General features: G+C 55.5%; 2 protein-coding genes and 1 long non-coding RNA gene across 6 annotated transcripts; 2 read left to right on the top strand and 1 right to left on the bottom strand.

Moving 5' to 3' along the window:
- Positions 1 to 342: 342 nt before the first annotated feature.
- On the bottom strand, positions 343 to 19,161 carry PAF1 (PAF1 homolog, Paf1/RNA polymerase II complex component). 4 transcript variants are annotated; one of them, XM_058859899.1, is made up of 11 exons: positions 19,053 to 19,161; positions 18,827 to 18,856; positions 17,184 to 17,276; positions 16,198 to 16,319; positions 13,462 to 13,528; positions 9,917 to 10,018; positions 4,749 to 4,854; positions 3,540 to 3,608; positions 2,331 to 2,438; positions 1,808 to 1,922; positions 346 to 481 (listed from the first exon to the last, which is right to left on the bottom strand). In XM_058859899.1, the coding sequence occupies exons 1-10, from the start codon at positions 19,100 to 19,102 to the stop codon at positions 1,827 to 1,829; spliced, it is 843 nt and encodes a 280-aa protein (XP_058715882.1). In that variant the 5' UTR covers positions 19,103 to 19,161; the 3' UTR covers positions 346 to 481; positions 1,808 to 1,826. The 4 variants fall into 4 exon arrangements, with proteins under 4 accessions (XP_058715881.1, XP_058715882.1, XP_058715883.1 ...); XM_058859898.1 differs by lacking the exon at positions 1,808 to 1,922 and having other exon boundaries at positions 343 to 481; positions 2,335 to 2,438; XM_058859900.1 differs by lacking the exons at positions 346 to 481; positions 1,808 to 1,922 and adding an exon at positions 1,573 to 1,675 and having other exon boundaries at positions 2,335 to 2,438.
- LOC131590057 (uncharacterized) lies at positions 1,173 to 2,458 on the top strand. The gene is made up of 3 exons (XR_009279942.1): positions 1,173 to 1,509; positions 1,964 to 1,982; positions 2,331 to 2,458. It is a non-coding gene; the product is annotated as an uncharacterized LOC131590057 (long non-coding RNA).
- A 16-nt stretch (positions 19,162 to 19,177) lies between the features above and the next one.
- MED29 (mediator complex subunit 29) lies at positions 19,178 to 27,618 on the top strand. Its single transcript, XM_058859903.1, has 4 exons — positions 19,178 to 19,399; positions 22,531 to 22,589; positions 23,136 to 23,220; positions 27,294 to 27,618. Exons 1-4 carry the CDS (start codon positions 19,178 to 19,180, stop codon positions 27,522 to 27,524), a joined length of 597 nt encoding a protein of 198 aa, XP_058715886.1. The 3' UTR covers positions 27,525 to 27,618.
- Positions 27,619 to 27,945: the final 327 nt, after the last annotated feature.

The following is a 27,945-nucleotide window of genomic DNA, read 5'->3' on the forward strand; positions in this document are numbered from 1 at the left end:
AACCCCAAGGACCCCCCCAATCCCAAGGACCCCCCCAAACTCCAGGACCCCCAAACTCCAGGATCCCCCAATCCCAAGGACCCCCCCAAACTCCAGGACCCCCAAACTCCAGGACCCCCCAACCCCAAGGACCCCCCAAAGTCCCACGGGGGAGCCCCCAACCCCAAGGGCCCCCCCAATCCCAAGGACCCCCCCAAACCCCCATTTCCTCCCCAAATCTGGGATTTCTCGGCCATTTCCTCATTTCCCAGCGAACCCTCCAACCCCAACCAACCCTGAACCCCCTCCCCCGTTATTTTCAGGGTTCCCGTGGAGTTTTGGGGACCCCTGGCAGGTTTTGGGGTCCCCCCCAATCCCCCCTTACACATCCTCGGGGGCGTAATCCACATCTTCCTCCTGATCCCGCTTGCGCTTCCGCAGCGTCTCCTCCACGGGCAGGAAATAGGCCACGAACTGGTTCCCTTCCTCATCCATCATCCCCCTGCGGGGATTTGGGGGTGCTCAGGATGGATTTGGGGGTCCCCAGGATGGATTTTGGGGTGCTCAGGGTGGATTTGGGGTGCTCAGGGTGGATTTGGGGTGCCCATCAGCGTCTCCTCCACGGGCAGGAAATAGGCCAGGAACTGGTTCCCTTCCTCATCCATCATCCCCCTGCAGGGACAGAGGGGTCAGGGGGGATTTGGGGGTCCCCAGGGTGGATTTTGGGGTCCCCAGGATGGATTTGGGGTGCTCAGGGTGGATTTGGGGTGCTCAGGATGGATTTTGGGGTGCTCAGGGTGGATTTTGGGGTGCTCAGGGTGGATTTGGGGTGCCCATCAGCGTCTCCTCCACGGGCAGGAAATAGGCCACGAACTGGTTCCCTTCCTCATCCATCATCCCCCTGCAGGGACAGGCAGGATTTGGGGGTGTCCAGAGGGGATTTTGGGGTGCTCAGGGTGGATTTGGGGTGCTCAGGATGGATTTGGGGTCCCCAGGGTGGATTTGGGGTGCTCAGGGTGGATTTTGGGGTGCTCAGGGTGGATTTGGGGTGCCCATCAGCGTCTCCTCCACGGGCAGGAAATAGGCCACGAACTGGTTCCCTTCCTCATCCATCATCCCCCTGCGGGGATTTGGGGGTGTTCAGGGTGGATTTTGGGGTGTCTGGGGGGGATTCGGGGTCCCCAGGGTGGATTTTGGGGTGTCTGGGGGGGATTTGGGGTCCCCAGGGTGGATTTTGGGGTGTCTGGGGTGGATTTGGGGTGCTCAGGATGGATTTGGGGTGCCCATCAGCGTCTCCTCCACGGGCAGGAAATAGGCCACGAACTGGTTCCCTTCCTCATCCATCATCCCCCTGCGGGGACAGGCAGGATTTGGGGGTGCTCAGGGTGGATTTTGGGGTGTCCAGGGTGGAATTTGGGGTGTCCAGGATGGATTTTGGGGTGCTCAGGATGGATTTGGGGTGCTCAGGGTGGATTTGGGGTGCTCAGGGTGGATTTTGGGGTGCTCAGGGTGGATTTTGGGGTGCCCAGGGTGGATTTTGGGGTGCTCAGGGTGGATTTTGGGGTGCTCAGGGTGGATTTTGGGGTGTCTGGGGGGGATTTGGGGTGCTCAGGATGGATTTGGGGTGCCCATCAGCGTCTCCTCCACGGGCAGGAAATAGGCCACGAACTGGTTCCCTTCCTCATCCATCATCCCCCTGCGGGGATTTGGGGTCCCCAGGGTGGATTTGGGGTGCTCAGGGTGGATTTTGGGGTGTCCAGGGTGGATTTTGGGGTCCCCTGGATGATTTTGGGGTGCTCAGGGTGGATTTTGGGGTCCCCAAAGGTACCTGATCATGGCCTGGGACATCATCTCCAGCGCCGCCGCCCCCGAGGTGTCCGGGGTGGATTTTGGGGTGCCCAAAGGGGATTTTGGGGTGCAGAAAGGGGATTTTGGGGTCCCCAGGGTGGATTTTGGGGTGTCAGGGTGGATTTGGGGTGCTCAGGAGGATTTTGGGGTCCCCAGTACCTGATCATGGCCTGGGACATCATCTCCAGCGCCGCCGCCCCCGAGGTGTCCAGGGGGGATTTTGGGGTGCAGAAAGGGGATTTTGGGGTCCCCTGGATGATTTTGGGGTGGTCAGGGTGGATTTTGGGGTGCCCAAAGGGGATTTTGGGGTGCTCAAGGTGGATTTTGGGGTGCTCAGGGTGGATTTTGGGGCGCTCAGGAGGATTTTGGGGTGCTCAAAGGGGATTTTGGGGTGCCCAAAGGGGATTTTGGGGTGCCAGGGAAGGATTTTGGGGTGCCCAGGAGGATTTTGGGGTCCCCAGGAGGATTTTGGGGTCCCCTGGATGATTTTGGGGTGCCCAAAGGTACCTGATCATGGCCTGGGACATCATCTCCAGCGCCGCCGCCCCCGAGGTGTCCTTGGGCGCCGGGTCGGAGTCGAAAATCACCTGGGCACAGGGGTTGATCCACATCTGGGGAAAATGGGGGAAAAACGGGGAAAATTGGGAAAAAATGGGTAAAACAAGAGAAAAATGAAGAAAAAAAATGGGGAAAAACAGGGAAAAAATGGGGAAAAATGAGGGGAAAAATGAGGGGAAAATGGGGAAATATTGGGGAAAAAACAGGGGAAAAAACGGGGGAAAAATGGGGAAAAATGAGGGGAAAAATGAGGGAAAAAACGGGGGAAAATGGGGAAAAATGAGAAAAAAAATGAGGAGAAAATGGGGAAATATTGGGGAAAAAACGGGGGGAAAAACGGGGGAAAAATGGGGAAAAATAAAGTAAAAATTGGGGAAAAATGAGGGAAAAAGTGGGGAAAATAGGAAAAAATTGGGGGAAAAAGAGGAAAAAATGAGGGAAAAAAAGGGTAAAAATCAGGAAAAAAATAGGGAAAAAAATGTGGAAAAAATGGAGAAAAATGTGGAAAAAATGGGGGGAAAACGAGAAAAAAATGGGGAAAAATGAGAGAAAAATGAAGCAAAAACGACGGAAAAAATGGGGAAAAAATGAGGAAAAAATGGGGAAAAATGAGGAAAAACTGGGGTTTTAGGAATGGGAATAGGAAGAGGGAGGGATTTGGGGAGTGGACAAAAAATTAGGGAGTGGAAAAAAGGGGATTTGGGGAGGGGAGAAATGGGAGTTTCAAAGGGAAAATTGGATTCTGAGAGTGGAAATGTTGGATTTTGGGGGAGGAAATGTTGGATTTTGGGTGGAAATGTTGGATTTTGGGGGGGAAATGTTGGATTTTGGGGGGGAAATGTTGGATTTTGGGGAGGAAATGTTGGATTTGGGGGGGAATGTTGGATTTTAAGGTGGAAATTGAGATTTTGGGGGAGGAAATGTTGGATTTTGGGTGGAAATGTTGGATTTGGGGGGGAAATGTTGGATTTTGGGGAGGAAATGTTGGATTTTGAGGTGGAAATGTTGGATTTTGGGGGAGGAAATGTTGGATTTTGGGGAGAAATGTTGGATTTTGAGGTGGAAATGTTGGATTTGGGGGGGAAATGTTGGATTTTGAGGTGTAAATTGAGATTTTGGGGTGGAAAAGGGGGATTGGGGGTCCCCAAACCCACCTTGAAGTCGGGGAACACGGGCATCACCTCCAGGGGGGTGACGCGGGGTTTGCTGTAGTGCTGTGTGATCTGGGGGGGAAAAGGGGGCTCAGGACCCCCCCAGGACCCCCCAGAAACAGCTCCAAAAAACCCCAAACTCACCCCAAAAACACCGGCAAAGTCACCCCCAACAGCCCCAAAATCACCCCCCACAAACACCCAAATCCCGCCCCAAAAAACCCCGAAAATCACCCAAAAACCCCAAAAAAACAGCCAAGAAACGCCTCAAAAGTCCCCAAAACACCACAAAATCCCCAAAACCCCTCAAAATCCCCAAAATCCCCCAAACCCCCCAAAGTCCCCAAAATCACTCAAAACCCCCAAAACCCCTCAAACCCCCCAAAACCCCCCAAAATCACTCCAAAACCCCCCAAAATCCCCCAAAATCACTCCAAAACCCCCCAAAATCCCCCAAAATCCCAAAACCCCCCAAAATCCCCCAAATCCCCAAACCCATGAAAATCCCCAAAATCACACAAAATCCCCCAAACTCCTCAAAATCCCCAAAACACCTCAAACCCCCCAAAATCCCCAAACCCCCAAAATCCCCGAGACCCACAAAATACCACAAAATCCCCAAACCCCTCAAAATCCCCAAATCCCCCAAAATCCCCCAAAACTCCTCAAAATCCCCAAACCCCTCAAAATCCCCCAAAACCCCCCAAAATCCCCAAAACTCTCCAAAATCCCAAACCCCTCAAAATCCCCAAAATCCCCAAACTCCTCAAAATCCACAAAATCCTCTCAAACCCCCCAAAATCCCCAAAACCCTCAAAATTCCCTAAAAATCCAAAAAAAACCCCAAAAACCCCCCAAAATCCCCCCCAAATCTCCCCAAAATCCCCCAAATCCACCCAAATCCACCCAAAATCCCCCAAAATCCCCTGAAATCCACCCAAAATCCCCCAAAATCCCCCAAATCCACCCAAAACCCCCCAAAATCCCCCAAAATCCACCCAAAGTCCCGCAAAAATCCCCCAAAATCCCCCAAAATCCCCTGAAATCCACCCAAAACCCCCCAAAATCCCCCAAAATCCCTCAAATCCACCCAAAATCCCCCAAAATCCCCTGAAATCCACCCAAAACCCCCCAAAATCACCCAAAATCCCTCAAATCCACCCAAAACCCCCCAAAATCCCCCAAAACCCCCCAAAACCCCCAATTCCCCACCGCTTTCTGGGCGTCCTCGAAGGTTTTCTCGATGGCCGCGATCTGACTGTCCCTGTCCTTGTAAATCTCCTCCTCTGTGAACTGCTGCTTCACCGACACCCCAATCCTGGCAGATCATACCAAAAACACCAGAATCAGGTAAAAACACCCCAAAAACACACAGAAATCACCCCAAATCACCCCAAATCACCCCAAAACACCCCGAAATCAGACAAAAACACCCCGAAAACACCCAGAAATCACCCCAAATCACCCCAAAACACCCCAACTGCTGCTTCACCGACACCCCAATCCTGTCAGATCACCCCAAAAACACCGGAATCAGGTAAAAACAGCCCAAAAACAGCCCAAAAACACACAAAATCACCCAGAAATCACCCCAAATCACCCCAAAAACACCGGAATCAGAGAAAAACACCCCAAAACCACACAGAAATCACCCCAAATCACCCCAACTGCTGCTTCACTGACACCCCAATCCTGACAAATCATACCAAAACCACCGGAATCAGGTAAAAACAGCCCAAAAACACACAGAAACACCCCAAAAACACCCAGAAATCACCCCAAATCACCCCAAAACACCCCGAAATCAGACAAAAACACCCCGAAAACACCCCGAAATCACCCCAACTGCTGCTTCACCGACACCCCAATCCTGTCAGAGCACCCCAAAAACACCGGAATCAGAGAAAAACAGCCCAAAAACACACAAAAACACCCAGAAATCACCCCAACTGCTGCTTCACCGACACCCCAATCCTGACAGAGCACCCCAAAAACACCAGAATCAGGTCAAAACAGCCCAAAACCAGCCCAAAACCACACAGAAATCACCCCAAATCACCCCAAATCATACCAAAATCAGACAAAAACACCCCAAAAACACCCAGAAACACCCAATCACCCCAAATCACCCCAAATCATACCAAAATCAGACAAAAACACCCCAAAAACACCCAGAAATCACCCCAAAACACCCCGAAATCAGACAAAAACACCCTGAAAACACCCAGAAATCACCCCAACTGCTGCTTCACCGACACCCCAATCCTGGCAGATCACCCCAAAAACACCAGAATCAGAGAAAAACAGCCCAAAAACACACAAAAACACCCAGAAATCACCCCAAAACCACCAGAATCAGATAAAAACAGCCCAAAAACACACAAAAACACCCAGAAATCACCCCAAATCACCCCAAATCATACCAAAATCAGACAAAAACACCCCAAAATCAGACAAAAACACCCCGAAAACACCCAGGAATCACCCCAACTGCTGCTTCACCGACACCCCAATCCTGTCAGAGCACCCCAAAAACACCAGAATCAGACAAAAACACCCCAAAAACACACAGAAATCAGACAAAAACACCCCAAAAACACCAGAATCAGGTAAAAACAGCCCCAAAACACCCCAAAATCAGACAAAATCACCCCAAAACCACCAAAATCAGATAAAAATATCCCAAAAACACCCCAAAATCAGACAAAATCACACCAAAAGCACCAGAATCAGATAAAAACAGCCCAAAAATACCCCAGAATCAGACAAAACCACACCAAAACCACCAAAATCAGCCCAAAATCACCCCAAAATCAGACAAAATCACCCTGAAAACACACAGAATCAGATAAAAACCAAACAAAATCACCCCAAAACACCCAGAAATCAGCCAAAATCACCCCAAAAACACCAAAATCAGACAAAAATCAAACAAAATCACCCCAAAATCAGCCAAAATCACCCCAAAAACACACAGAATCAGACAAAATCACCCCAAAAACACCCAAAATCACCCCAAAAACACACAGAATCAGACAAAATCAGACAAAATCACCCCAAAATCAGCCAAAATCAGCCAAAATCACCCCAAAACCACCCCAAAAACATCCAGAATCACCCCAAAATCACCCAAAATCAGCCAAAATCAGACAAAATCACCCCAAAACCACACAGAATCAAAAACATCCAGAATCAGACAAAAACACCCCGAAAACACAGAGAATCAGACAAAATCACCCCAAAATCAGACAAAATCACCCCAAAAACACCCCAAATCACCTCAAAAACACCCAAAGTCAGGCAAAACCACCCCCAAATCAGCCAAAATCAGAAAAAATCACCCCAAAATCACCCCAAATCACCCCAAAATCACCCCAAAATCATCCAAAATCATCCAAAATCATCCAAAATCAGCCCAAAATCACACAAAATCACACAAAATCACCCCAAAATCATCCAAAATCATCCAAAATCACCCCAAATCAGCCAAAATCACCCCAAACCACCCCAAAATCATCCAAAATCAGCCCAAAGTCACACAAAATCAGCCCAAAATCACCCCAAATCACCCCAAAACCACCCCAAAACCACCCCAAAAACATCCAGAATCACCCCAAAATCACCCAAAATCAGCCAAAATCAGCCAAAATCACCCCAAAAACATCCAGAATCACCCCAAAATCACCCCAAAATCAGCCAAAATCACCCCAAACTACCCAAAATCACCCAAAAATCAGCCAAAATCACTTAAAAATCACCCAAAATCGCTCTAAATCCCCCAAAATACCCCAAAATCCCCCAAAATCTCCCAAAAACCACCCCAGAAACCACCTCAAAATAACCCAAAATCACCCAAAATCCCCCCAAATCCTCCCAAAATCCACCCAAAATCCACCCCAAATTCCCCCAAAATCCCCCAAAATTCTCCAAAAATCCCCCAAAACCCCCAAATTCCCCCCAGAATCCCCCCAAACCCCCGCAAAAATCCCCCAAAATCCTCCCAAAATCCCTCAAAAATCTCGTCAAAATCTTCCAAATTCCCCCAAAAATCCCAAATCCCCCAAAATTCAGCCAAAATCCCCCCAAATCAGCCAAAAATCACCCCAGAACCCACCTCAAAATCCCCCAAAATCCTCCAAAATCCCCCCAAAATCTCATCAAAATCCTCCTAAAATCCCCCAAAAATCCCCCAAAAAGCCCCCAAAAGTCCCCTAAAATCCCCCCAAAATCACCCAAAATCCCCCAAAAATCCCCCAGATCCCCAAAAATCCCCCAAAATCCTCCAAAAATCCCCCAAAAATCCCCCCAAATCCTCCAAATTCCCCAAAATTCCCAAAGATTCCCAAAAAATCCCCCAAAATCCCTCTAAAATCCTCCCAAAATCCCCCAAAAATCTCATCAAAATCTTCCTAAAATCCCCCCAAAATCACCTAAAAATCCCCCAAAATCCCCCAAAATCACCCAAAAATCACCCAAAATCCCCCCAAAATCCCCCAAAATCCTCCTAAAATCCCCCAAAAATCCCCCAAAATCCCCCAAATTCCCCAGAATTCCCAAAGATTCCCACAAAATCCCCCAAAATCCCTCTAAAATCCTCTCAAAATCCCCCAAAAATCTCGTCAGAATCCTCCTAAAATCCCCCCAAAATCACCTAAAATCCCCCAAAATCACCTAAAAATCCCCCAAAAGTCCCCCAAAATCCCCCAAAAATCCCCCAAAATCCTCCAAAAATCCCCCAAAAATCCCCCAAAAATCCCCCAAAACCCCCCAAATTCCCCAAAATTCCCAAAGATTCCCACAAAATCCCCCAAAATCCCTCTAAATTCCTCCCAAAATCCCCCAAAAATCTCATCAAAATCCTCCTAAAATCCCCCAAAAATCAGCCAAAAATCACCCAAAACGACCCCAAAACACCCCAAAATCACCCCAAAATCACCTAAAATCCTCCAAAAATCCCCCAAAATCCCCAAAATTCCCAAAGATTCCCACAAAATCCCCCAAAATCCCTCTAAAATCCTCTCAAAATCCCCCAAAAATCTCGTCAGAATCCTCCTAAAATTCCCCCAAAATCACCGAAAATCCCCCAAAACGACCCCAAAACAGCCCAAAATCACCCCAAAAATCACCCAAAACGACCCCAAAACACCCCAAAATCACCCCAAAACAACCCAAAATCCCCCCAAAATTCCCCCAAAAATCACCCAAAATCCCCCAAAAATGCCCCAAAAATGGCCCCAAAATCCTGCAAAATTCCCCCAAAATCCCCCCAAAATCCCCCAAATCCCCTAAAATCCCCCAAAATCCCTCTAAAATCCTCCCAAAATCCCCCAAAAATCTCGTCAAAATCCTCCTAAAATCTCCCCAAAATCAGCCAAAAATCACCCAAAACGACCCCAAAACAACCCAAAATCACCCCAAAACAACCCAAAAATCACCCAAAAATCACCCAAAATCTCCCAAAAATCCCCCCAAAATCCCCCAAAAATCTCGTCAAAATAATCCTAAAATCCCCCCAAAATCACCTAAGAATCACCCAAAACAACCCCAAAATCCCCCAAAAATCCCCTAAAATCCCCCAAAAATCACCCAAAACAACCCCAAAATCCCCCAAAAATCCCCTAAAATCCCCCAAAAATCACCCAAAAATCACCCAAAAATCCCCCAAAAATGCCCCCAAAATGGCCCCAAAATCCCCCCAAAATTCCCCCAAAATTCCCCCAAAATGCCCCAAAAATGGCCCCAAAATCCCCCCAAAATTCCCCCAAAATCCCCCCAAAATTCCCCCAAAATCCCCCCAAATTCCCCCAAAATTCCCCCAAAATCCCCAAAATTCCCCCAAAATCCCCAAAATTCCCCTAAAATTCCCCCAAAATCCCCCAAAAATTCCCCAAAAATCCCCAAAATCCCCCCAAAATGCCCCAAAAATGGCCCCAAAATTCCCCCAAATTCCCCCAAAATTCCCCCAAAATTCCCCCAAAATCCCCAAAATCCCCCCAAATTCCCCCAAAATTCCCCCAAAATTCCCCCAAAATCCCCCCAAATTCCCCCAAAATTCCCCCAAAATTCCCCCAAAATCCCCAAAATTCCCCCAAAATCCCCAAAATTCCCCCAAAATTCCCCCAAAATTCCCCCAAAATCCCCAAAATTCCCCCAAAATCCTCAAAATTCCCCCAAAATTCCCCCAAAATCCCCCAAAATCCCCAAAATCCCCCAAAAATGCCCCAAAAATGGCCCCAAAATTCCCCCAAAATTCCCCCAAAATCCCCAAAATGCCCCAAAAATTCTCCCAAAATCCCCCAAAATCCCCCCAAAATCCCCCAAAAATCCCCCAAATTCCCCCCAAATCCCCCAAATCCCCCAATCCCGTTTTTGTCACTCACTTGACCTCGGGTTTCTCGTTGCTCACTCCGTAGCGGTTGAACTCGGTGGAGATGTACTCGGTCTTGCGCATCCACGGCACCACCTTGGCGTGCTGCTGGGACCTGCGGGGATTGAGGGATATCGGGATTGAGGGATATCGGGATATCGGGATATTGGGATATCGGGATTGGATTGGGATATCGGGATATCGGGATATCAGGATTGGATTGGGATATCGGGATATCGGGATTGAGGGATTGAGGGATTGAGGGATATTGGGATTGCTGCTGCGCATCCACGGCACCACCTTGGCGTGCTGCTGGGACCTGCGGGGGATATCGGGATATCGGGATATCGGGATATTGGGATATCGGGATATTGGGATATCGGGATCGGGATTGGGATTGCTGCTGCGCATCCACGGCACCACCTTGGCGTGCTGCTGCGACCTGCGGGGATTGAGGGATTGAGGGATTGAGGGATATCGGGATATCGGGATATCGGGATATCGGGATATTGGGATATCGGGATATCGGGATATCGGGATATTGGGATATTGGGATATTGGGATATCGGGATTGGGATTGCTGCTGCGCATCCACGGCACCACCTTGGCGTGCTGCTGGGACCTGGGGGGGATATCGGGATATCGGGATATTGGGATATCGGGATATTGGGATTGCTGCTGCGCATCCACGGAACCACCTTGGCGTGCTGCTGGGACCTGGGGATATTGGGATATCGGGATTGGGATATCGGGATATCGGGATCGGGATTGGGATTGCTGCTGCGCATCCACGGCACCACCTTGGCGTGCTGCTGCGACCTGCGGATATCGGGATTGGATTGGGATATCGGGATATTGGGATATCGGGATATCGGGATATCGGGATTGAGGGATATTGGGATTGCTGCTGCGCATCCACGGCACCACCTTGGCGTGCTGCTGGGACCTGGGGGGGATATCGGGATATCGGGATATCGGGATATCGGGATATCGGGATATCGGGATATCGGGATATTGGGATATCGGGATATCGGGATATCGGGATTGAGGGATATCGGGATATCAGGATATCGGGATATCGGGATATCGGGATATCGGGATATCGGGATTGAGGGATATCGGGATATCAGGATATCGGGATATTGGGATATTGGGATTGCTGCTGCGCATCCACGGCACCACCTTGGCGTGCTGCTGGGACCTGCGGGATATCGGGATTGGATTGGGATATCGGGATATCGGGATATCGGGATATTAGGATATCGGGATATCGGGATTGAGGGATATCGGGATTGAGGGATATCGGGATATCGGGATATCGGGATATCGGGATTGAGGGATATCGGGATTGAGGGATATCGGGATTGGGATTGGGATATTGGGATTGCTGCTGCGCATCCACGGCACCACCTTGGCGTGCTGCTGGGACCTGGGGGGATATCGGGATATCGGGATATCGGGATATTGGGATATCGGGATATCGGGATATCGGGATATTGGGATATCGGGATATCGGGATATTGGCATATCGGGATATTGGGATATTGGGATATTGGGATATCGGGATATCGGGATATTGGGATATCGGGATATCGGGATATTGGGATATCGGGATATCAGGATATTGGGATATCGGGATTGGGATATTGGGATATCAGGATATTGGGATATCGGGATATCGGGATATTGGGATTGCTGCTGCACATCCACGGAACCACCTTGGCGTGCTGCTGGGATCTGGGGATATCGGGATTGGGATATCGGGATATCGGGATATCGGGATATCGGGATTGAGGGATATCGGGATATCGGGATTGAGGGATATCGGGATATCAGGATATCGGGATATCGGGATATCGGGATATTGGGATATCGGGATATTGGGATATTGGGATATTGGGATTGCTGCTGCGCATCCACGGAACCACCTTGGTGTGCTGCTGGGACCTGCGGGATATCGGGATTGGATTGGGATATCGGGATATCGGGATATCGGGATATCGGGATATTACGATATCGGGATATCGGGATTGAGGGATATCGGGATTGAGGGATATCGGGATTGAGGGATATCGGGATTGAGGGATATCGGGATTGGGATTGGGATATTGGGATTGCTGCTGCGCATCCACGGCACCACCTTGGCGTGCTGCTGCGACCTGCGGGGATTGAGGGATATCGGGATTGAGGGATATCGGGATTGAGGGATATCGGGATATCGGGATATTGGGATATCGGGATATTGGGATATTGGGATTGCTGCTGCGCATCCACGGCACCACCTTGGCGTGCTGCTGGGACCTGGGGGATATCGGGATATTGGGATATCGGGATATCGGGATATTGGGATATCGGGATATTGGGATATTGGGATATCGGGATATCGGGATATCGGGATATCGGGATATCGGGATATTGGGATATCGGGATATTGGGATACCGGGATATTGGGATATTGGGATATCGGGATATCGGGATATTGGGATATCGGGATATTGGGATATCGGGATATCGGGATATCGGGATATTGGGATATTGGGATATCGGGATATTGGGATTGCTGCTGCGCATCCACGGCACCACCTTGGCGTGCTGCTGGGACCTGAGGATATCGGGATATCGGGATATCGGGATATCGGGATATCGGGATATCGGGATATCGGGATATCGGGATATCGGGATTGGGATTGCTGCTGGGACCGGCGGGATTGGGAGATTGGGAGATTGGGATATTGGGATTGGGATCAGGATCAGGGGATTGGGATTGGGGGATTGGGATTGGGGGGACCCCCAGGGGGATTTGGGGTTTGGGGACCCCCAGGAAGGATTTGGGGACCCCCCTGTTCAGTTTTTGGGGTTCAGGGACCCCCCTGTTCAGTTTTTGGGGTTCAGGGACCCCCCTGTTCTGTTTTTGGGGTTCAGGGACCCCCTCAGGGCAGTTTTTGGGGTTCAGGGACCCCCCCAGGGCAGTTTTTGGGGTTCAGGGACCCCCCTGTTCAGTTTTTGGGGTTCAGGGACCCCCCTGTGCAGTTTTTGGGGTTCAGGGACCCCCTGTTCAGTTTTTGGGGTTCAGGGACCCCCTCAGGGCAGTTTTTGGGGTTCAGGGACCCCCCTGTTCAGTTTTTGGGGTTCAGGGACCCCCCCTGTGCAGTTTTTGGGGTTCAGGGACCCCCCCAGGGCAGTTTTTGGGGTTCAGGGACCCCCCTGTTCAGTTTTTGGGGTTCAGGGACCCCCCTGTGCAGTTTTTGGGGTTCAGGGACCCCCTGTTCAGTTTTTGGGGTTCAGGGACCCCCTGTTCAGTTTTTGGGGTTCAGGGACCCCCTCAGGGCAGTTTTTGGGGTTCAGGGACCCCCCTGTTCAGTTTTTGGGGTTCAGGGACCCCCCCTGTGCAGTTTTTGGGGTTCAGGGACCCCCCAGGGCAGTTTTTGGGGTTCAGGGACCCCCCTGTTCAGTTTTTGGGGTTCAGGGACCCCCCCTGTTCAGTTTTTGGGGTTCAGGGACCCCCCTGTTCAGTTTTTGGGGTTCAGGGACCCCCCTGTGCAGTTTTTGGGGTGTCACCTCTTGGAGCTGGTGGGTGCCTGGATCTCCTCCTCCAGCAGCTTCTCATCCGCAGGGTCCAGGAGAACTGCGGGAAAACGGCAATGAACCAAAATCCCCGGAATTCACCCCAAAAACCCCGGAATTCACCCCAAAATCAGGGAATGAACCAAAATCCCCGGAATTCACCCCAAAATCCCCGGAATTCACCCCAAAATCAGGGAATGAACCAAAATCCCCGGAATTCACCCCAAAATCAGGGAATGAACCAAAATCCCCGGAATTCACCCCAAAATATGGGAATGAACCAAAATCCCCGGAATTCACCCCAAAAACGGCAATGAACCAAAATCCCCGGAATTCACCCCAAAATCCCCGGAATTCACCCCAAAAACGGGAATGAACCAAAATCCCCGGAATTCACCCCAAAATCAGGGAATGAACCAAAATCCCCGGAATTCACCCCAAAATCCCGGAATTCACCCCAAATCAAGAATTCACCCAAAATCAGGAATTCACCAGAAATCCGGGAATTCACTGAAAATCAGGGAATTCACCCAAATCCTGAAATTCACCCCAAATCCGGAATTCACCCAAAATCCAGGAATTCACTGGAAATCAGGGAATTCACCCCAAATCAGGGAATTCACCCCAAAATCTGGGAATTCACCCCAAAAACGGGAATTCACCCCAAAATCCGGGAATGTCACTGGAAATCAGGGAATTCACCCCAATCCAGGAATTCACCCCAAATCCGGGAATTCACCCCGAATCTGGGGTTTTGGGGTCCCTGTGGGGTTTTGGGGGGTCCCTGTGGGGTTTTGGGGTCCCTGTGGGGTTTTGGGGTCCCTGTGGGGTTTTAGGGGGTTTTGGGGGGTCCCTGTGGGGTTTTGGGGGGTCCCTGTGGGGTTTTTGGGGGGTCCCTGTCAGGTTTTTGGGGTCCCTGTGGGATTTTGGGGGGTTTTGGGGGGTCCCTGTGGGGTTTTGGGGTCCCTGTGGGATTTTGGGGGTTTTTGGGGGGTCCCTGTGGGGTTTTGGGGTCCCTGTGGGATTTTGGGGGTTTTTGGGGGGTCCCTGTGGGGTTTTGGGGTCCCTGTGGGGTTTTGGGGGGTTTTTGGGGGGTCCCTGTGGGGGTTTTGGGGGGTCCCTGTGGGGTTTTGGGGGGGTTTTGGGGGGTCCCTGTGGGGTTTTTGGGGTCCCTGTGGGGGTTTTGGGGGGTCCCTGTGGGGTTTTTGGGGGGTCGGGGTTGGGTTGGGGCAGCCCCAGAGCTCGGGAACCCCAAAACCGAAACCCCCGGGAACAAACGGAGCTGGGGGGATCCGGGGGGATTCTGGGGCTGATTCTGGGGGATTTGGGGGATTTTGGGGGGATTTTGGGTGACTTTGGGGCTGATTCTGGGGGGATTCTGGGGCTGATTTGGGGGGATTTTGGGTGACTTTGGGGCTGATTTGGGGGGATTTTGGGGCTGATTTGGGGGGATTTTGGGGCTGATTCTGGGGGATTTTGGGTGACTTTGGGGCTGATTTTGGGGGATTTCAGGGGCTGATTTTGGGGGATTTTGGGGCTGATTCTGGGGGATTTTGGGGGGATTTTGGGGCTGATTCTGGGGGATTTTGGGGGGATTTTGGGGCTGATTTTGGGGGATTTTGGGGCTGATTTTGGGGGATTTTGGGGCTGATTTTGGGGCTGATTTTGGGGGATTTTGGGTGACTTTGGGGCTGATTTTGGGGGATTTTGGGGGATTTTCGGGCTGATTTTGGGAGGATTTCAGGGGCTGATTTTGGGGGATTTTGGGGGGATTTCAGGGGCTGATTCTGGGGGATTTTGGGGGGATTTCAGGGGCTGATTCTGGGGGATTTTGGGGGATTTTGGGGGATTTTGGGGGATTTTGGGGCTGATTTTGGGGGGATTTCAGGGGCTGATTTTGGGGGATTTTGGGGGGATTTCAGGGGCTGATTCTGGGGGATTTTGGGGCTGATTTTGGGGGATTTTGGGGCTGATTTTGGGGGATTTTGGGGTGATTTCAGGGGCTGATTCTGGGTGATTTCTGGGTGATTTTGGGGTGATTTCAGGGTGATTTCTGGGTGATTTCAGGGTGATTTTGGGGTGATTTCAGGGTCAGTTCTGGGGCTGTTTCTGGGTGATTTTGAGGCGATTTCAGGGGCAGTTTTTGGGTGATTTCTGGGTGATTTTGAAGTGATTTTGGGGTGATTTCTGGGGCAGATCTGGGGCTGTTTCTGGGTGATTTGGGGTCACTTCAGGGTCAGTTTCTGGCTGATTTTGGGTCAGTTTTTGGCTGATTTTGGGTCAGTTTCAGGGTGATTTAGGGTCAACTCAGGGTCAGCTCACGGTCAGTTTCTGGGTGACTTCAGGGGCAGTTTTGGGTCAGTTTCAGGGTGATTTGGGGTCAGTTCAGGGTGATTTCTGGGTGATTTCTGGGTGATTTTGGGGCAGTTCAGGGTCAGTTCAGGGTCAGTTTCTGGGTGATTTCAGGGTCAGTTTCTGGGTGATTTTAGGGCAGTTCCTGGTTGATTTTGGGTCAGTTTCAGGGTGATTTGGGGTCAGTTCAGGGTCAGTTTCTGGGTGATTTCAGGGTCAGTTTCTGGTTGTTTTTGGGTCAGTTTCAGGGTGATTTTGGGTCAGTTTCAGGGTGATTTCAGGGTCAGTTTCTGGCTGATTTTGGGTCAGTTTCAGGGGCAGTTTTGGGTCAGTTTCAGGGTGATTTGGGGTCACTGCAGGCTCCCCCCACGCACACACCCCCGGGGTCGATGCGATACGTGTCGGGGTTGATGAGGTCGATGGTGACGCCCAGGTCCGGCTCCGTCAGCAAATCGTGTTTGTGCTGCTTCTCCAGAGACGTCGCCTTGTACTGCACAAACCTGCCCAAAACACCCCAAAATCAGCACAAATCACCCCAAAACCAGCCAAAAACACCCCAAAACCAGCACAAATCACCCCAAAACACCCCAAAATCAGCACAAATCACCCCAAAACCGCCACAAAACACCCCAAAACCGCCCCAAAACCGCCCCAAAACACCCCAAAATCAGCAGAAACCACCCCAAAATCAGCACAAATTACCCCAAAACAGCCCCAACAGCTCCCTGAGGCCACAGGGGGTCCCCAAAACCACCACAGGACACCCCAAAATCAGCACAAATCACCCCAAAGCCAGCACAAACACCCCAAAATCAGCCCCAACACCCCAAAACCGCCCCAGGACACCCCAAAACCGCCCCAAAATCACCACAAATCACCCCAAAACACCCCAAAATCAGCGCAAATCACCCCAAAATCAGCACAGATTACCCCAAAACCAGCACAGAACACCCCAAACCAGCCCCAACACCCCAAAATCAACACAAATCACCCCAAAACCAGCCCCAACACCCCCAAACCAGCACAAATCACCCCAAAATCAGCACAAATCACCCCAAAACCAGCACAGAACACCCCAAACCAGCCCCAACACCCCAAAATCAACACAAATCACCCCAAAACCGCCCCAGGACACCCCAAAACCGCCCCAAAATCACCACAAATCACCCCAAAACACCCCAAAATCAGCACAAAACACCCCAAGACCACCCCAGGACACCCCAAAACCAGCACAAATCACCCCAAAACTGCCCCAAAACCGCCCCAAATCACCCCCAAACCAGCACAAATCACCCCAAAACCAGCCCAGGACACCCCAAAACCGCCCCAGGACACCCCAAAACCGCCCCAGGACCCCCCCAGACCTGCTCTGGTCGAAGGGGTAGGTGATGAATTTGGGGTCGAAGGGGATGTCGGGGAGGCTGTTGCAGAACTTGACCCGGCAAACGACCCCGGACCTGCGGAGAAAACGGGAAAGGGACCCCAAAACCGGGTCAGGGGTCCCCAAAAACGGGAAAGGGACCCCAAAAACGGGAAAGGGACCCCAAAACCGGGTCAGGGGTCCCCAAAAACGGGAAAGGGACCCCAGAAACGGGTCAGGGGTCCCCAAAACCGGGAAAGGGACCCCAAAACGGGTCAGGGGTCCCCAAAAACGGGAAAGGGACCCCAAAAACGGGAAAGGGACCCCCAAAACGGGTCAGGGGTCCCCAAAAACGGGAAAGGGACCCCCAAAACGGGTCAGGGGTGCCCAAAAACGGGTCAGGGGTCCCCAAAAACGGGAAAGGGACCCCAAAATGGGAAAGGGACCCCAAAAACGGGTCAGGGGCCCCAAAAACGGGAAAGGGACCCCAAAAACGGGAAAGGGACCCCAAAAATGGGTCAGGGGTCCCCAAAAACGGGAAAGGGGCCCCAAAAACGGGAAAGGGACCCCAAAATGGGTTTGGGGGTCCCCTAAAACGGGAAAGGGACCCCCAAAACGGGTCAGGGGTCCCCAAAAACGGGAAAGGGACCCCAAAAACGGGAAAGGGACCCCAAAAACGGGAAAGGGACCCCAAAAACGGGTCAGGGGTCCCCAAAATGGGTCAGGGGTCCCCAAAAACGGGAAAGGGACCCCAAAAATGGGTCAGGGGCCCCAAAAACGGGAAAGGGACCCCAAAAATGGGTCAGGGGTCCCCAAAATGGGTCAGGGGTCCCCAAAAACGGGTTTGGGGGGCCCCAAACTCAGGGGGGTCCCCAAAAACGGGAAAGGGACCCCAAATCCCGGGGGTCCCCAAAATGGACTTGGGGGTCCCCAAACTCTGGGGGTCCCCAAAATGGGGTCGGGGGTCCCCAAAATGGGGTCGGGGGTCCCCAAACCGGGCTCAGAGGTCCCCGAACTCAGGGGGGTCCCCAAAACGAGCTCGGGGGTCCCCAAACCGGGTTCGGGGGTCCCCAGAAAGGGGTCAGGGGTCCCCAAACCCCGGGGGTCTCCAGACTCCGGGGTCAGGGGACCCCAAAATGGGGTCGGGGGTCCCCAAAACCGGGTCAGGGAATCCCAAACTCAGGGGGGTCCCCAAACCGGGCTCGAGGGTCCCCAAAATGGGCTCGGGGGTCCCCAAAAGCGGGGTCAGGTGTCCCCAAACCGGGCTCGGGGGTCCCCAAAACCGGGTCAGGGGTCCCCAAAATGGGTTCGGGAGGCCCCAAAAAGGGGTCAGGGGACCCCAATCCGGGTCAGGGGTCCCCAAAAATGGGTCAGGGGTCCCAAAAATGGGGTTAGGGACCCCAAAACCGGGTCAGGGGTCCCCAAAAACGGGTCAGGGGTCCCCAAGCTCAGGGGGGTCCCCAAACCCCGGGGTCAGGGGTCCCCAATCCCCGGGGGTCCCCAAACCCCGGGGGTCCCCAAACCGGGCTCGGGGGTCCCCCCGCACCCCGGGGTCCCCCCCATCCCCCCACTCACCCCAGCCCCGGCCCGGGGACCCCCCCAGACCCCCCCAGACCCCCCCAAACCCCCCCCCCCCCCCAGCCTCACCTCTCCGGGAGGGTCCGGTGCGAGCTCGGCCTGCGGGGAGGGGGGGGGGGCGCGTCATGACGTCACCAGGGCCCCCCGAACGCCTCCGTGACGTCACGGGGAGACCCCGTTATCTGCCTCCCGCCGCGAGCGTGACGTCACGGGGGAATCCCACACCCCCCACCACCGCGGGCGGCCCCCCCCCCTCGGCATGGTGACGTCACGGCGGTGACGTCACGGCCGTTACCGGTGCCCCGGCTCATCGCGCTGCGCTTGCGTTTGGATGGTGGGCGCCATGGCCGGCGGCTACTCCGGGCTCCGCGCGGCGCCTTCCGCCGACGTCACTTCCGCGCGCCGGAAGCCGCGGGCAGCATGGCGGCGCCGCCGCCGCCTCAGGCCGGGCCGCCTCAGGGCCCGCCCTCAGCGGCCGCGGGACCGGGAGCGGCGGCGGGGCCGGGACCGGGACCGGGACCGCCCCCCGGGGCCGCGCAGGGCCCCGCGCTGCCCGCGCAGGCCGCGGCCACGCAGGCGCAGGACTTTGATCCCGTGCAGCGCTTCCGGCTCCTCCTCCCGCAGCTGAAGGAGAGCCTGCAGGTGGGCGGGGCTAAAGGGGCGGGGTCAAGGGGCGGGGCCAAAGGGGGCGGGGCCAAAGGGGTGGGGTCAATGGGCGGGTACAAAGGGGGCGGGGCTAAAGGGGGCAGACAAAGGGGGCGGGGGCTCGAGGGGGCGGGGTCAAGGGGCGGGGCCAAAAGGGGTGGGGGTCAAGGGGCGGTGCCAAAGGGGGCGGGGCCAAAGGGGGCGGGGCCAAAGGGGGCGGGGCCAAAGGGGGTGGGGCCAAAGGGGTGGGGCCAAAGGGGCGGGGCCAAAAGGGGGCGGGGCCAAAGGAGCCAAAGGGAGCAGGGTCAATGGGACGGGGCCAAAGGGGGTGGGGTCAAAAGGGGGCGGGGCCAAAGGGGCCAAAGGGGGCGGGGTCAATGGGACGGGGCCAAAGGGGATGAAGCCAAAGGGGCGGGGCCAAAGGGTCCAAAAGGGGCGTGGCAAAGGGGGCGGGGCCAAGGAGGGCGGGTCTAAAAGGGGGCGGGGCCAGAGAGGGCGGATCCAAAGGGGGCGGGGCCAAAGGAGCGGGTCTAAAGGGGGCGGGGGTCAAAGGGGTGTGGCCAAGAGGGGCGGGGCCATGGTGGGCGGGGTCAAGGAGGGTGAGGTCAAGGGGGCGGGGCCAAAAGTGGGTGAGGCCAAAAGTGGGCGGGGACAAAAGAGGGCGGGGCTTGAGACCGGTAAAGGGCGGGGTTTGGGGTCGGTAAAGGGCGGGGTTTGGGGCCGGTAAAGGGCGGGGTTTGGGGCCGGTAAAGGGCGGGGTTTGCCCGGTAAAGGGCGGGGTTTGGGGCCGGTAAGGGGCGGGGTTTGGGGCCGGTAAAGGGCGGGGTTTGGGGCCGGTAAAGGGCGGGGTTTGGGGCCGATAAGGGGCGGGGTTTGGGGCCGGTAAAGGGCGGGGCTTGGGCCGGTAAAGGGCGGGGTTTGGGGCCGGTAAGGGGCGGGGTTTGGGGCCGGTAAAGGGCGGGGTTTGGGGCCGGTAAAGGGCGGGGTTTGCCCGGTAAAGGGCGGGGTTTGCCCGGTAAGGGGCGGGGTTTGGGCCGGTAAAGGGCGGGGTTTGGGGCCGGTAAAGGGCGGGGTTTGGGGCCGGTAAAGGGCGGGGTTTGCCCGGTAAAGGGCGGGGTTTGGGGCCGGTAAAGGGCGGGGTTTGGGGCCGGTAAAGGGCGGGGTTTGCCCGGTAAAGGGCGGGGTTTGCCCGGTAAAGGGCGGGGTTTGGGGCCGGTAAAGGGCGGGGTTTGGGGCCGGTAAAGGGCGGGGTTTGGGGCCGGTAAAGGGCGGGGTTTGGGGCCGGTAAGGGGCGGGGTTTGGGGCCGGTAAAGGGCGGGGTTTGCCCGGTAAAGGGCGGGGTTTGGGGCCGGTAAAGGGCGGGGTTTGCCCGGTAAAGGGCGGGGTTTGCCCGGTAAGGGGCGGGGTTTGGGGCCGGTAAAGGGCGGGGTTTGGGGCCGGTAAAGGGCGGGGTTTGGGGCCGGTAAAGGGCGGGGTTTGCCCGGTAAAGGGCGGGGTTTGCCCGGTAAAGGGCGGGGTTTGGGGCCGGTAAAGGGCGGGGTTTGGAGCCGGTAAAGGGCGGGGTTTGCCCGGTAAAGGGCGGGGTTTGGGGCCGGTAAAGGGCGGGGTTTGGAGCCGGTAAAGGGCGGGGTTTGCCCGGTAAAGGGCGGGGTTTGGGGCCGGTAAAGGGCGGGGTTTGGGGCCGGTAAGGGGCGGGGTTTCCCCGGTAAGGGGCGGGGTTTGGGGCCGGTAAAGGGCGGGGTTTGGGGCCGGTAAGGGGCGGGGTTTCCCCGGTAAGGGGCGGGGTTTGGGGCCGGTAAGGGGCGGGGTTTGGGGCCGGTAAAGGGCGGGGTTTGGGGCCGGTAAAGGGCGGGGTTTGGGGCCGGTAAGGGGCGGGGTTTGGGGCCGGTAAAGGGCGGGGTTTGGGGCCGGTAAAGGGCGGGGTTTGCCCGGTAAAGGGCGGGGTTTGGGGCCGGTAAAGGGCGGGGTTTGCCCGGTAAGGGGCGGGGTTTGGAGCCGGTAAGGGGCGGGGTTTGGGGCCGGTAAGGGGCGGGGTTTGGGGCCGGTAAAGGGCGGGGTTTGGGGCCGGTAAAGGGCGGGGTTTGGGGCCGGTAAAGGGCGGGGTTTGCCCGGTAAGGGGCGGGGTTTGGAGCCGGTAAGGGGCGGGGTTTGGAGCCGGTAAGGGGCGGGGTTTGGAGCCGGTAAGGGGCGGGGTTTGGGGCCGGTAAAGGGCGGGGTTTGGGGCCGGTAAGGGGCGGGGTTTGGAGCCGGTAAGGGGCGGGGTTTGGAGCCGGTAAGGGGCGGGGTTTGGGGCCGGTAAAGGGCGGGGTTTGGGGCCGGTAAAGGGCGGGGTTTGCCCGGTAAAGGGCGGGGTTTGCCCGGTAAAGGGCGGGGTTTGCCCGGTAAAGGGCGGGGTTTGGGGCCGGTAAAGGGCGGGGTTTGGGGCCGGTAAGGGGCGGGGTTTGGGGCCGGTAAAGGGCGGGGTTTGGGGCCGGTAAAGGGCGGGGTTTGGGGCCGGTAAAGGGCGGGGTTTGGGGCCGGTAAAGGGCGGGGTTTGCCCGGTAAGGGGCGGGGTTTGGGGCCGGTAAGGGGCGGGGTTTGGGGCCGGTAAAGGGCGGGGTTTGGGGCCGGTAAAGGGCGGGGTTTGGGGCCGGTAAGGGGCGGGGTTTGGGGCCGGTAAAGGGCGGGGTTTGGGGCCGGTAAAGGGCGGGGTTTGGGGCCGGTAAGGGGCGGGGTTTGGGGCCGGTAAAGGGCGGGGTTTGGGGCCGGTAAGGGGCGGGGTTTGCCCGGTAAAGGGCGGGGTTTCCTCACGGGGCCGTGTCCATTCCGTGGGGTCCTCTGGCACTTCGGGGGTCCCAGTGTCCCGGTGTTTCGGTGTTCTCATGTCTCGGTGTCCTGGTGTCCCAGTGTCACCCGGTTCCCGTGGCTGGGGGGACTCTGGGGTCTCTGGGGGGTCTCTGGGGTCTCTGGGGGGGTTCGGGGGGGCTCTGGGGGCTCTGGGGGGGCTCTGGGGGCTCTGGGGGGCTCTGGGGGCCCCTCGGGGGGCTCTGGGGGTCTCTGGGGCGCTCTGGGGGCACCTGGGGGGGCTCTGGGGGCTCTGGGGGGGCTCTGGGTCCCCCCCGTGTCCCCCTGACCCCTGGCACCCCCAGACCCTGATGAAGGTGGCGGCTCAGAACCTGGTGCAGAACTCCAGCATCGACAACGGCCAGTGAGTGACCGTCCCAGTTCATCCCAGTTCATCCCAGTGCCTCCCAGTTCATCCCAGTACCCCCCCCAGTTCATCCCAGTGTCCCCCAGTTCATCCCAATGCCCCCCCAGTCCATCCCAGTGCCCCTCAGTTCATCCTAGTGCCCCCCCAGTTCATCCCAGTCCATCCCAGTACCCCCCCAGTTCATACCAGTGCCTCCCAGTTCATCCCAGTAACCCCCCAGTGCCACCCCAGTGCCCCCCAGTTCATCACAGTAACCCCCAGTTCATCTCAGTTCATCCCAGTGCCCCCCAGTCCATCCCAGTGCCCCCCAGTTCATCCCAGTCCCTCCCAGCTCATTACAGTGCCCCCCCAGTCCCTCCCAGTGTCCCCCCAGTCCCCCCCAGTTCATCCCAGTCCCTCCCAGTGTCCCCCCAGTCCCCCCCAGTTCATCCCAGTCCCTCCCAGTTCATTACAGTGCCCCCCCAGTTCATCCCAGTACCCCCAGTCCTTCCCAGTCCCTCCCAGTCCCTCCCAGTCCCTCCCAGTCTCACCAGTTTCCCGCAGGAAGAGCGCGGACGGGGCCTTGCAGCGCTTTGACAAGAGCCTGGAGGAGTTCTACGCCCTGTGTGACCAACTGGAGCTGTGCCTGGTGAGAGACCCAAAATCACACAAAATTAACCCAAAATTGACCTAAAATAACCCAAAATCACACCCAAAATCCACCCAAAACCCTCTGTGCGACCAACTGGAGCTGTGCCTGGTGAGTGACCCAAAATTAACCTAAAATAACCCAAAATTAACCCAAAATCACCCAAAATCACACCCAAAACCCTCTGTGCGACCAACTGGAGCTGTGCCTGGTGAGTGACCCCAAAATCACCCAGAATCACCCAAAATTAACCCAAAACCACACCCAAAACCCCTCTGTGTGACCAACTGGAGCTGTGCCTGGTGAGAGACCCCAAAATCACCCAAAATCACCCAAAATTAACCCAAAACCACACCCAAAATCACACCCAAAACCCTCTGTGTGACCAACTGGAGCTGTGCCTGGTGAGTGATCCCAAAATCACCAAAAATAACCCAAAATCACCCAAAATCACACCCAAAACCCTCTGTGCGACCAACTGGAGCTGTGCTTGGTGAGAAACAATAAATCACACCCAAAATCACACCCAAAATCACCCAAAATAACCCAAAATCACCCAAAATTAACCCAAAATAACCCAAAATCACACCCAAAATCACCCAAAACCCTCTGTGCGACCAACTGGAGCTGTGCTTGGTGAGAAACAATAAATCACCCAAAATCACACCCAAAATCACCCAAAATAACCCAAAATCACCCAAAATTAACCCCAAATCACACCCAAACCCCTGTGTGCGACCAACTGGAGCTGTGCTTGGTGAGAAACCCCAAAATAACCCAAAATAACCCAAAATTAACCCAAAATCACACCCAAACCCCTCTGCACAACCAGCTGGAGCTGTGCCTGGTAAGAGACTCAAAGTAACCCAAAATAACCCAAAATAACCCAAAATCACACCCAAAATAACCCAAAATTAACCCAAAATCACACCCAGAACCCTCTGTGTGACCAACTGGAGCTGTGCCTGGTGAGAAACCCAAAATAATAACCCAAAATCACCCAAAATCACCCAAAATCACCCAAAACCACACCCAAACCCCTCTGTGCGACCAACTGGAGCTGTGCTTGGTGAGAGACCCAAAATAACCCAAAATAACCCAAAATCACCCAAAATTAACCCAAAACCCTCTGTGTGACCAACTGGAGTTGTGCCTGGTGAGAAACCCAAAATCACCAAAAATAACCCAAAATAACCCAAAATTAACCCAAAATCACCCAAAATTAACCCAAAACCACACCCAAACCCCTCTGTGTGACCAACTGGAGCTGTGCTTGGTGAGAGACCCCAAAATCACCCCCAAAATAACCCAAAATCACCCAAAATAACCCAAAATCACACCCAAAACCCCAAAACCACACCCAAAACCCCAAACCACACCCAGAACCGCACCCAAATGTGAACAGAGCCCCAAAATAACCCCAACCCCCCCCGGATCCTCTCTCAGCCCCCCCAGACACCCCAAAATCCCCTCGAGAGACCCCGGATTCCCTCCAGAGCCCCCCAAAATCCTCCCGGGGGATTCCCGGTGATTTCCCGGTGATTCCCGGTGATTCCCCGGTGATTTCCCGGTGATTCCCCGGTGATTCCCGGTGATTTCCTGATGATTCCCGGTGATTTCCTGATGATTCCCGGTGATTCCCGGTGATTTCCTGGTGATTCCCGGTGATTCCCGGTGATTTCCTGGTGATTTCCTGGTGATTTCCTGGTGATTCCTGGTGATTTCCTGGTGATTCCCCGGTGATTCCCGGTGATTTCCTGGTGATTCCCGGTGATTTCCCGGTGATTCCCCGGTGATTCCCGGTGATTTCCTGGTGATTTCCTGGTGATTCCCGGTGATTTCCCGGTGATTCCCCGGTGATTTCCTGGTGATTCCCGGTGATTCCCGGTGATTTCCTGGTGATTCCCGGTGATTTCCCGGTGATTCCCGGTGATTTCCTGGTGATTCCCAGTGAATTCCCGGTGATTTCCCGGTGATTTCCTGGTGATTCCCCGGTGATTCCCGGTGATTTCCTGATGATTCCCGGTGATTCCCGGTGATTTCCTGGTGATTTCCTGGTGATTCCCGGTGATTCCCGGTGATTTCCTGGTGATTCCCGGTGATTTCCTGGTGATTCCCGGTGATTCCCGGTGATTTCCTGGTGATTCCCGGGGATTTCCTGGTGATTCCTGGTGATTTCCTGGTGATTCCCGGTGATTTCTTGGTGATTCCTGGTGATTCCCGGTGATTCCCCGGTGATTTCCCGGTGATTTCCCAGTGATTTCCCAGTGATTCCCGGTGATTCCCCGTGATTCCCGGTGATTCCCCGTGATTCCCCGTGTCCCCCCGGTGATTCCCGGTGATTTCCTGGTGATTCCCGGTGATTCCCCGGTGATTTCCCGGTGATTCCTGGTGATTTCCCGGTGATTCCCGGTGATTTCCCGGTGATTCCCGGTGATTTCCCGGTGATTCCCCGGTGATTCCCCGGTGATTTCCTGGTGATTCCCCGGTGATTTCCTGGTGATTTCCTGGTGATTCCCGGTGATTCCCCGGTGATTTCCTGGTGATTCCCGGTGATTTCCTGGTGATTCCCGGTGATTCCCCGGTGATTTCCTGGTGATTCCCGGTGATTTCCTGGTGATTTCCCGGTGATTCCCCGGTGATTTCCTGGTGATTCCCGGTGATTCCTGGTGATTTCCTGGTGATTCCCGGTGATTCCCCGGTGATTTCCCGGTGATTCCTGGTGATTTCCCGGTGATTCCCGGTGATTCCTGGTGATTTCCCGGTGATTCCCCGGTGATTCCCGGTGATTCCCGGTGATTCCTGGTGATTTCCCGGTGATTCCCCGGTGATTTCCTGGTGATTCCCGGTGATTCCCCATGTCCCCCCGGTGATTTCCCGGTGATTTCCCGGTGATTCCCCATGTCCCCCGATGATTCCCCAGTAATTCCCGGTGTCCCCCCGGTAATTCCCCAGTGATTTCCCGGTGATTTCCCCATGTCCCCCGGTGAATTCCCGTGTCCCCCGGTGATCCCCGGTATTTCCCGGTGTCCCCCCGGTGATCCCCAGTAATTCCTGGTGTCCCCCGGTGATTCCCTGGTAATTCCCGGTGATTCCCTGGTAATTCCCGGTGCCCCCCCATGTCCCCCCGATGATCCCTGGTATTTCCCGGTGTCCCCCGGTGATTCCCCGGTGTCCCTCAGTAATTCCCCAGTGTCCCCCCGGTAATTCCCGGTGATCCCCGGTGTCCCCCGGTAATTCCCGGTGATTCCCTGGTGATTCCCCAGTGATTTCCCGGTGATTCCCCGTGTCCCCCCGGGTCCCCCCGGTGATTTCCCAGTGATTCCCCGGTAATTTCCTGTGTCCCCCCCAGTAATTTCCTGTGTCCCCCCGGTAATTCCCCAGTAATTCCCCGTGTCCCCGTGGTGATTCCCCGGTAATTCCCGGTGTCCCCCGGAAATTCCCGGTGTCCCTCAGTGATCCCCTGGTAATTCCCCGGTGATTCTCCATTTCCCCCGGTAGTTCCCCGGTATTTCCCGGTGCCCCCCGGTAATCCCCCGGTAACTCCCGGTGTCCCCCAGTGATCCCCTGGTAATTCCCGGTGATTCCCCGGTAATTCCTGGTGATTCCTGGTGTCCCCCGATGATCCCCGGTAATTCCCGGTGATTCCCCGGTGATTCCCTGGTATTTCCCGGTGATTCCTGGTAATCCCCCGGTATTTCCCGGTGTCCCCCGGTAATCCCCTGGTATTTCCCGGTGATTCCCCGGTAATCCCCCGGTGTCCCCTGGTGATTCCCGGTAATCCCCCGGTATTCCCCGGTAATTCCCCAGTATTTCCTGGTGTCCCTCAGTAATCCCCCGGTATTTCCTGGTGATTCCCCGGTAATTCCCGGGATTTCCCGGTGTCCCCCGGTGATCCCCCGGTAATCCCCGGTATTTCCCGGTGTCCCCTGGTAATCCCCGGTATTTCCCGGTGTCCCTCAGTGATTCCCGATGATCCCCGGTATTTCCCGGTGATTCCCGGTAATCCCCGGTATTTCCTGGTGTCCCTCAGTGTCCCCCGTTAATCCCCGGTGTTCCCGGTGTCCCCGCAGCGCCTGGCCCACGAGTGTCTGTCTCAGAGCTTCGACAGTGCCAAGCACGCCCCGGCGCTGGTGCCCGCAGCACCCAAGGGCGAGGGCGCGGGCGGGGCGGAGGCGCTGCCCTACACCCAGTACCTGCCCCTGATCAAGGCGCAGATCGCGGGCGCCAAGGACATCCACAACGCGCTGCTGGAGGGCACCAACAAGATCACCGGCAAGCTGCCCCCCCCGGGGGCACCCTGAGGGGCTGGGGGACCCGGGGGGACCCCAAAACCTGCGGGGAGACCCCCAAAATCTGCGGGGACACCCCCGGGGGCACCCTGAGGGGCTGGGGGACCCGGGGGGACCCCCAAAATCTGCGGGGGGAACCCCAAAATCTGCGGGGAGACCCCCGGGGGCACCCTGAGGGGCTGGGGAACCCCGGGGGGACCCCCAAAATCTGCGGGGACACCCCCGGGGGCACCCTGAGGGGCTGGGGAACCCCGGGGGGACCCCCAAAATCTGCGGGGGGAACCCCGGGGGCACCCTGAGGGGCTGGGAACCCGGGGGGACCCCAAAACCTGCGGGGACACCCCCGGGGGCACCCTGAGGGGCTGGGGGAACCCCGGGGGGACCCCAAAATCTGCGGGGACACCCCCGGGGGCACCCTGAGGGGCGGGGAACC

Source organism: Poecile atricapillus, chromosome 31 (assembly GCF_030490865.1).
Source record: "Poecile atricapillus isolate bPoeAtr1 chromosome 31, bPoeAtr1.hap1, whole genome shotgun sequence".
Classification (NCBI taxonomy): Eukaryota; Metazoa; Chordata; class Aves; order Passeriformes; family Paridae; genus Poecile; species Poecile atricapillus.